This window comes from Watersipora subatra, chromosome 7, assembly GCF_963576615.1.
Source record: "Watersipora subatra chromosome 7, tzWatSuba1.1, whole genome shotgun sequence".
Lineage (NCBI taxonomy): Eukaryota > Metazoa > Bryozoa > Gymnolaemata > Cheilostomatida > Watersiporidae > Watersipora > Watersipora subatra.
The window spans coordinates 27950106-27960634 of record NC_088714.1 but is presented as its reverse complement, the minus strand read 5'-3'; the positions used below and the strand labels follow the sequence as shown (position 1 = coordinate 27960634).

Below are 10529 nucleotides of genomic sequence, written 5' to 3'. Positions count from 1 at the left end.
TTATTTTACCGATCTGCTGGTTTCATTTTGTTTACAAATAAATATAGTTGCCAAATATTGTCACAATTATGATCAGTCAGCTGCCATTAACAAGCATTCATGATATTAATAGTCGCCATTGTGAAATGACCCAAATTTGGTTTTACATTTAGATTTTGAGTATGAAAACTAAACTGCACAGCTTTGCTGCTGTCCCATCTTATTGGCCAGGTCAAACAATGTGACAACGACAAAGGACTTTGCCATTTCATATTATAGGTAGAAAAATATTAATCAAACACCAGGGAAAAAAGGCCGTTGTTTGGGCAATTTCGAGTAAATTATATTCAAATTTAAGCATATACTAAGACCCCTACCAATCTGAAAATTGGTAAAAATAAGTAAATTGAAATGTTTTATTTTCCATGGATCTTAGTACATCGCTGAAATTTAAGAGGGAAAGATAGAATTACGTGTTTGCGGGTTACAGGTTGTGTTGTTTTGTACTACTAACCGGAAATCAGGTACTATCCAGCGATTGACGCACATAGGTGATAAAAGTCTAAACCCAAAAACCTAACAAGACAACGCGACCACCCAGTGGGAACTGCATTAGCCCGGAAACCCAGGCTAGCACAATCCCAACAGACTCCGATCATTAAACCCCGCTCATATAATAGCCATCGTCTATCCTTTTAGGGTTTTATATCATTGATCCAACCACTATGACAGAAATAGCTGTAAATATCTAGCTAGAAAAACCAATACTGGCACCAGCCTGTGGACCCCCTCAAAACCTCCTGTGGACCCCTAGGGGTCTATGGACCACCAGTTGGGAACCACTGGAATAGATAATGCAAAGAAAAAGCGAATGATAACAATTGATATTAAATGGAAAATTATTGAAAAATATGTATGCGTGATTGAGTTAGCTCATCAATATGACAGAAATATACATTCACAATTATCAAACACAAGGATTATATTCAAGACATTTAGTTTGCAAAAGGACTAACCATAGTTTCTAAACGACGCAGCGATTTTCGCGACCACTGATGGAGAGACTGCTCAGGCTTTGGATAAAAGACAAACAATTGGCCGGTGACGGCGTAACTGAAACGATAATGCTACATAAAAAGGGTGGTGTTATCTATCAAGACTACAAAAATAGACATTCGGACAAGTTGGCTAGTGGTCGTGCATTAACCCTTGGTGGCGACACCTGTGTTCGTCCTGATCACAACATGTTGAAAGGGCGACAAAGGCAAACATCCTTAAGATAGGTTTCTCTTAAAATGGCCGGCAGGTCGTGCGAGCGAAACAAAAAAAAATTAGCTAACCAGCGAGAAACTTAAAACTATGAACGCTGAAGAAATTTTAATTGCGTTAAGTTAAAGATTAAAGTTTGCTTTTATGCTTGCTTTTAAGTTTGTCTTTTAAGACTTGGATAAAATCCAAATTTATCAAAGTCAACTGTTGTAATGAAGGATAACTTCATTACAATAGATTTACTATAGTTTTGAGTAGACTGTTGGCATGCACTGTACGTGTAAAACCTTGATTGAGGTTATTAATAAGGCATATATGTTATTGTCTGTAATATTACTTGTTTAAAAGCTCTCTGTGTGATACCATAGCTCTCCATGTGTGAACGTAGGCACTTTTCTGTAGCAATACATATTCGGCCTATCAATCTGGTCACCAATCCTCCTCTGTTTTTGACTGAGATTAGGGTTACGTCATCACTATTACTACTTCCCACTATTTCTACATCGATCAAGAACTTGATACACTCATCACATTTGAGTGAGAAAAAAATCCTCATCACCGCACTCCTCCTCTTCACCTTCCTCAGCTTTTGTCTCATCTTTCTTTTTCTTTCTAGCCAGAGAATGTAGCAGGAGTTGGGCAGTTTTTTTTTCAGCCCTGCTCACATCCAGATCAATACAGTTAGCATTGGGACTTGGTGTGATATCTGCTTTTATAAACAGTGCTCGAAGTGCAGATCTAAAGCACTGCACATCCGGGTTATTGTTATAGCCACCCTTAGATCGTATTGTAGAAAACAAAATCTCAATGTGATCCTGGTTGATCTTAAAGATAAGGAAGTAGTTGATGAAAGGGTAGTTGCTGAAAAGATATTGAGCAATGCCATATGCAGATTTGGCTGCTGACTCAAAACCAATGACGAAATGATGATGTTTTTCCTATTATTTTCCACTAGCATCTTTCAGCTTGGTGTCTTTAATCGGCATAGATAGCTTATGATATTGTTGAGAACTTCTTGTTTTGAGTTGAAGTTGTGTCTTGTTATGGGCAATTGAGGAAATACCTGGAGGTGTTGTGGTCTCTTCTGATGACATTTCACTAAGAATTTGGTCTTATTGTTACGTTTATGACTTAAAAACTAGCATGCCAAGCGTGCTTCCACTGCTAAACTTATTGCTCAATTGAAGGCTTTGATGCTGTGATGCACATCACTACGACGTAACATCGTGAAAACAACAGCCAATTATAGGCCTCACTTTTGCTCCATTGTAATGATAGCTATTCGCAAATCTAGGGTTTACTATATCTATGGTTTTTTCGAAAGGTAGTTTGTAATCGATATAAGAAAATGACAATGTTATATAATATTTCTAATTGTACTATCATGTATATGTTATATAAAAACAAAATCCAGTATGAAAGTAAATAAGTGAAATGCTAAAATACTTTATGAGATATTTTACGGTCTTCTGTTGTCGCAAATACTTCTTCTATAAATTGACCATGGCATGATATTATGACAGATGGCTGTCACCAAAGCAATCAGAGTAATGCATCATTCATCAATCACTTAGTCATTGCATAACTTGTGCCACTCACCTATAGTTTGATCTGATATTCTAGTTTACTAATGAAGTGGTGTTAATCCTAGTCTGATCCAAGTGTGCCATGAACCTAATGAAAAGAGTCTAATTTGTTTAAGGCTCAAAAATTAGCTAATCAACATATTCGTTGTAAAAGACAGCTTAAAATATTCCTAGATTAGTCAGTTTGCACAACTTTTTCCAAACCATGGCAGAAACTTGTTTCATGAACATTTAGAATTTGAAGTTCACATAATAAGTCAGCAAGTGTTCTGTAGTATATTGTATTAGCTTATTTTTTATTGTATTTTAGTATTTTATCATATTATATTGTTATATAGTATTTTGTATCGCAGTATGTTATATAACATTATGTTATATTGTATTATTTTATTATACATTATTTTAATTATTTTGTATTATTTGTTATATCATATCAACACTGAAGGGACTAATGTAGAACTCTGCCGAAGCACTTAAACGTGATTGGCTGGTCTTTTATGAACTAAACACTTTTTTACTGGAGCTCTCTCTACCGGAGGTAAGGTAGTGTAACAACATTTTTGTGTGGACACCGGGCTAGCGGGCTGGTACATGAGAAATCTGTAATCGATTGTTTTTGTTAGTGCCTCAATTCCATTGACAGCAGACAGAACAGTTACTATACAATATACTTGCTACTCTAAAATGAAGTGAAATTATAGTTTACAGTTTTGCACCAGCAAAATTGATTCAGCTTTCAGTTTCGGGGAAGCAGTTAGTTCTCACTGCGCAAAGGATTGCAATGTAGTTATCTACACCTACATATACATGTTGTAACAAATTTGTAAAGAAGACAACTCTCAGTTGAATGTCATAACCCTCTATTTATGATTTAAGAAGTGTAATCCAGCTTGCTCTCATGAAGCATAGAAAAGAATCGTATCACAGGTAAACTCAATAGCCGACACAGGTGCTTCTTTTGGTACTAATGCTCCTGCTGTATCTTAAGGCTATTATAAAAATACCTAGGTAGTTTTGAGATGTTTAACAGAGAGGTCAGGTCAAGTTTTTAGTGAACTTGTAGCTTTGTTGCTGAGAAGCTTGTTTAGCAGAGCTTGTACTGCTTTTTAACCAGTTGCAAACTAGAAGTGAATATACTTGCAGCATTTTTGTGTTATATGATAAATTGTAAATGTTTGTAATGATGCACCATATACTTTAAATATTGAGATGGTCTCAAAATCGGTCTTTCTAAGAATCTTCAAGATTTGAGATAAAACACGTACCAATCAGTGATAGGAGAAATCTTGTTTATAAAAATAAATCATAACTGTGAAACGCCATTTACCAAACTAAATTGTAAAAATGCTTTTCTTTTTATCTTAGATATTTTATTAAGGTGTTAAATTACAAACTAAGTATGAGCAAAGTGACCATACAGGTTATTCATACGGGATTATCTACTCTTTATCAACAGGAAGATAGTTATTTGCTTTTTCTGTTCCAAGTGCTGATCTTTAGTTGCTCTGGTGTGATATGTACAAAGCTAGTATTAAAACCGATTATGTGTCATGCAGGAACTTAGAGAACAAATTTGCTTGCTATATAATGTGAAATTATCCTTCCATAAGCAAGGGTTATACAACTCAACAATTAGTTATATAAAATACAAAACTACGTGTTCACAATATCTAGCATTTCACAAACCAATCTTATAATTCTATCACTTATTCATTATGTTGGTTTACTTGTTTTTATGGTTTTCACAAAAACTAAGGCTGCATTTAAGAAATTATTTTATTCAAGCTCTGATGATAAGTAGAGAATAGATCTAATTAAAATGGTGCAAGAATTTTTCCAATACCTCATTATTTGTTCCACTGCTATTCATATTAGGTAAGCAAGATGGCACAGTTAAGAAGATGTATGTAATCAACATAAAGCCATGCGTACTCTCTACTAAGAAACAGGTTTTGTGAATATTAGTTGTCTTATCACACCCAGCTATTTGTACAATGACTAGATCAGGTTACCAACTGAATGTTTTGACAAGACTTGAATGTTGTTTTGTGACACTCACAAATTAAACTGATAAAATTGCAGTCCTAATCATTAACCAAAAATGTTAATTCCTGTTCAATTGAGTGCAGATGTTGTGGGCGATGTAAAAAGGTGACCCATCCTCTAATTATTGTCATACCAAAAAACTACTAGAAGAACGATGGCGGCAGTAAGCCAACAGCATTTTATTTGTATCAACCTAAGCCTAAATCTCACTAAATAAAGAAAGATTTGTGGTTCTTCACTGATATAATTTAGAATTAAGGGTCTGTTCAGATCAATGAGGTATACAAACTTCAGTTATGTATACTCTGTTATTTCTCTACTGATTCTTGTGTAGGTATCGCGCATTTGAGGCAGTAGGCCAACAGCTAGCTAGTCAACAGATAACAAAGCATGACTAAATGCTTACTACGCATCATCGCAGTTCAATGAGCCTGTAATATAACTATGCAATTTTTCTCTCAACTGAGTCTCAAATGTGTCTCAAATGTGACTCAACACTTTGTAGTTATCTAACCACTGTAGACTCTGATCTCACCTTACAAGGATATGCAACTGACTACTGGTATATAATTTGAGCATTTCCTTTTTACAAACAAGTTGGGTTTCGTTTACAGCCAGATTTATTTTGCTCCCTCAAACCTTTCGAAAATGTTTAAACACTCACTGGTCGTTTGCATCATTTTAGCCTCTCATCAAATATGCGAAGGTAGGTTATTTACTATTCACTTTCAGTTCTACTATTACAGTATGTTTTAAAAATATAAAAAAGTGATAAATTCATTAAAATTGTTGTATGAGGCGCTACTTTTTAAGGAATAACCACAAATAGATTATTTGCAGATTTATTTTGCAGTGTGAGCATGGTTATATGCAAATAGAATGTATATGGTTTTCATTTCTTCTTTATGTAGAATCAGGATATTAAATTTAAGCAAATATCTTGAATCAGAAGATTAAGCATTTCTAAATTGACTGCCATAGAAAATTTTATCATCAAATGTTTCCTAGGCTATCATTAGTTTTGTTTTCTCCAAGTTTTCCCATCAATAGATTGTCTACAGTCTAAAAATTTTATCTATTCCCTATGTTTATGGTGGGTCAGAAGTCTTGTATACCGTTTTAATTTATAAGTTGGAGCTTTTTTACTTAAGCATAATTATAGACTATTTCTCAGTTGTCTCACATTGTTATGAGTATTCAGTACGTACATAATAATAAGTAATGCAGTAAAGCGACTGAGTAGTGAAGTGGTTAGTGCGCCAGGCTGGAAAAGGAATGCCGGAGTTCAATTCTTATGTAAGGTAATTTGTTTTGCTATCGCTGTTAACAATGCTTTGGGCAGGGAGACAGATAGAAATGGATCTTACTATAGTAAAGATTAGTTTGGTGGTACACATCCAAAACTCTCTCCAAGTGAAACCAACTGAAAATCTAAGCTATTGTTGGCTAGTTTGAGACTTTACTGTGATGATCTTGGCAGCAAAGATAAAAACATCAGAATCGATGTTTATTTATAAGACTTAATTGTTTCTATTTCCTTCATAAGAATTTATACAAAAGTATTTTTATTTTAATAGTATTTGTGCTGTTTGTGCAACCAGGTAATACGTTGAACTCTATTTTTAGCATTAGTTCTCTGTATTTGCTAAACACAGAAGATGTAATTTTTGGTAACAATGAAACGGGAAAACAATATCCATTGCTAACAAAAGTTGCAACTACAATGCTAGTGATGTACAACACCCAATGTCTTGTACTTTAGAAGTATTTTACTGATAGCTCACAGCTAACATATTAGGCTTTTACTCACTCATTATACTAATAGTTAGTTTATTAACTTTATTATGTCTTTCTGGTAACCAAATTGTTTCCTCAACATTTATACTCTTTGTTAGGTATTCCTTATACCAACTTGTTTTAGGAATAAGATATCAAGGTTGTTATATATATGAGGGCTTTGACAGCGATCCGCAAGAAGTGACAGATTTGGAAGACGCAAATAGCGTAGAGGCATGTGTTGACCTGTGCACTTATAAAGGTATGGGCACACTTAACTCAGATTATAGGTGCAAAGACACCGCTGGAACATACTTATTGAGTTGGTTTTATTTTTATTGCACAGTGAACAACAATGTTGTAAACTGTATTTGAGTCAATGCTGCCAGAAAGCATTTCTTTAGCATTTTTGCTTGTATGAGTAAACCTTCTTTTGTACTAGTTGGGTACCCTCTAAATGTTTTTTACGATATAAAAGTTAGTTAAATAATACAAAAAGCATTTGTCTAAAGAATGTTAAAACTGTCCATTTAATACGTTTTAGCATACAAGTATGCAGGGCTTCAAGGCAACCAATGTTATTGCGGAGACAGTCTGGAAAAGTATTGTCAAGTAAAAGATGACCAGTGCAACATAGAATGTTCTGGAGAGCGTCAGCAGTCATGTGGGGGAGCCAATAGGAATTCTTTCTATAGCACCAACTATTTAGGTAAGTGAGGGAGTGCTTGGGAAGGTGAATTAAAATTATATAAATGCTGTCCTAGACAACAGGTTAAAATATAAAGATGCAAAACTTTCAATTAACTAAAGCAGTACCACAGTACAAATAGTCTTCCACAGAATTATGGAAAGCACAAGTTTTTACAGTATAAACAATTAAGGATGGTGCAAGCTTGTACTTTATAAACAATTGAGATGATACAAGTTTGTACTGTATAAACACTAAAGGATGGTACAAGCTTGTACTTTATAAACAATTGAGATGATACAAGTTTGTACAATATAAACACTTAAGGATAGTACAAGCGTGTACTTTATAAACAATTGAGATGATACAAGTTTGTACAATATAAACACTTAGGATGGTACAAGTGTGTATCTTACAAACAATAAATTCTAATAAAAAAAAATTTAAATCTTGAAATACTTTTGACATGCATCCATCAAAGATAGACTTTGGTTTATAAAATTAGTAAGCTTTGTATTTGATGACTTTTGCTTAACCAGTAATGATTTACTACTCAGTCTAAAAACTTAGAAACAAACAGTAGCAGATCTAAACTGTGCAGCCTAACCAGGGTCTGAGATGTTAGAAATTTTAAAGAAGACAAGTGTGTAGCTCACATACTGTAGAACATTACAAATGCCTTGCCTTGTAGCTTTAAATTGTGACTGACTCTCTTGTTGCATAAATTTGACATTTTTAAGGCTTCAAATTAAGATGCTATATGAGTTACCTTGTGAGATGTTTATGGCTTAGAAAATGATCTCACAGCTTTCAGTTGACAAATCTTTATGGCAGTTTTCTGGTTTATGATACTAGAACTATATTATAGCTTACTATTGAAGTAATTTGTAGCTTTAAAGTTCCAATTACATACTGCGTTGCCTATACATGGACCACTTTTGTGACTACAAGAGAATTTAAATTATTTTAATCATCAAGTTTATTACAGAGTTCAAGATTTCACAGTAACTGTTGTTCATTTTATGATTATTTTATGGCATAATTTTGAATACATTGGTGTTTGAACTGATGTTAATGCCAATAAAGTTATAAAAAAACTTCAGAATAAGGCACACAAAATACTAAGTTCTGTAGGGTCAGTTTATTTTGTTTCATTTCATAACTGTTAAACTGTTGGTTTGTAAAATAATCATTTACATGTACTGAAAATTTATTCTAAGACAATTTCAATTAAATATTTAATTTGGTTTTCTTGATACGCTGATATGAATATGCATGTGCATGCATAATATGGTAAAAATTTCGCTCAATAAAAGGAGTCATTTTAACATTATAAAATTGTTTTATTACCTAATGGTTTTCTGTAGCAATAAAGTTATTTATAGTGTCAAAACCATCTCTTTTACTTAATTATCTATCGCTCTGTTTTTAGTAATGACCTCTCAAGACACTAATACAAGTTAATTTTTTTATCATATTCATTTGTTGTCTAAAGTTCACGGACTGCAGGCTTTTGACAAAACACCAGCATTGATTAGCCTGTACCAAAAAACTTCAAATACTCCTATTATATTAATTGTGCATCTTGCTTCTTATATTAAAAGCTCTCTTTGGTTTAATCATGCATAGTTATACTCAGCTAATCCTTGCTATAATAGGAGCCGTGTCTGACCATCCATTTGTCCACAGCAATGGTTAGGAGTTGGAAAAAAGATTGCATAGTATAGGATTAGAACTCGCCAACACCACGACACCTTGCCATACTTTCAAATAGTTGTAGGTATAGTTATTACACCGGATGATCTTTCACAGTGTAGTGGTACAGCCAGGGCACTAGTTTTATGTAGTTTATTGAAGTACTGGTCCATCCAATACTAAATTGCTATTCCGAGATGTTGTTGTAAGCTTTCAGTAATGTAAAGCCAACACCCTCTTATGATGCAGGCTGTTGGAGAGACAGCTCATCTCGAGACCTAAGAAATTTGAAGACATTCGCTGGTGTGAATGCTACATTGGAGAACTGTGTGGACTACTGCCGCGACCAAGGTTAAGCAAGGACCAATTCGCTAGTTCATTAAAAAATCTTCAATTAGTGCTGTTATTTTTACAACACAAATTTTACTATAATAAGAGCCATCTCTGTCTGCCTGTATGCCTGTCTGTCAGAAGCCAGTTTCAGTGTTTGATGTAGAAGTTTGCTATAAACAGGATTAGAGCTCTAGACACTCAGCTAGGTAGACTGACACTCTAACACCCATACCAATCAACCACCTTCTGGTGTTTTCCAAAAACTCAGTAAAAACTTATTCTCTCTCTGTTTGAACAGCACACCTGACAATCTCTCGCAAGACACTAAGCTGCCAGGATGCTAGTATATTCTTTCTGCATGTTTAAACAGTTTTGCCTTTTCACCAAATCATGGTAAAACCTTGGCAAACACATTGTATTTCTGGTAAAAAAGCTTCATACAGTCAAACATTTTGGTTAAATAAATGGGATCAACATATTTTCTGATGTCCGAAAGTGTGAAGGGATCTTTCATTACAGCTTATGCATATTTTCAGGATACAAATATGCGGGAGCCCAATATTTCTCTCAGTGCTTCTGTGACAACCGATTTGGAATGTACCCAGAGTTGAACAGATACTCTTGTGCCACTCCTTGTGATGGAAACTCTCAGCAGATGTGTGGAGGAGGATGGGCTAATTCTGTCTTTAATACTCAGATAGACTGTGGCTGCCACCAGCCCTAGTCTTCCGATGCCACTCTGATGCTTCGTAGAATGTAGTCTTATAAAAGAATACCTATATTATTTGATGCTCAAACTATTCATATCTATATATATAATAAACATATGTTAGCTCAAAGGTTTCGCTTTCATAACATAGTTTTGCATAGTTATGTATTTCTTACTATTTCTTAATATTTCTTTTCACTTTTTATGCCATATGCTTTATTTTACTTCAGAAAACAATATTTTTATTTATTATTGGTCTACATACTGAGAAAATCATAAAATTGAAAAACTTTGTTTAAAATTTCATGTAAAATTGATAAACACTGTTGTGAATGGTCCTATTGTTAATGCGGTAGGGTTGAGCTATTATACGTGTTAAACTTGAGTGGATTAAGCTCGCAATGCATTTTCTGTGATTGTTGTGCACTTTCAAAAACAGGTTGTCAGT

General features: G+C 34.2%; 1 protein-coding gene across 1 annotated transcript; it reads left to right on the top strand.

Moving 5' to 3' along the window:
- The first annotated feature begins 5528 nt into the window (after positions 1-5528).
- Positions 5529-10096, top strand: LOC137400624 (sialate:O-sulfotransferase 2-like). The gene is made up of 5 exons (XM_068086954.1): positions 5529-5586; positions 6802-6918; positions 7201-7365; positions 9289-9390; positions 9909-10096. Exons 1-5 carry the CDS (start codon positions 5529-5531, stop codon positions 10094-10096), a joined length of 630 nt encoding a protein of 209 aa, XP_067943055.1.
- The last annotated feature ends 433 nt before the right edge of the window (positions 10097-10529 follow it).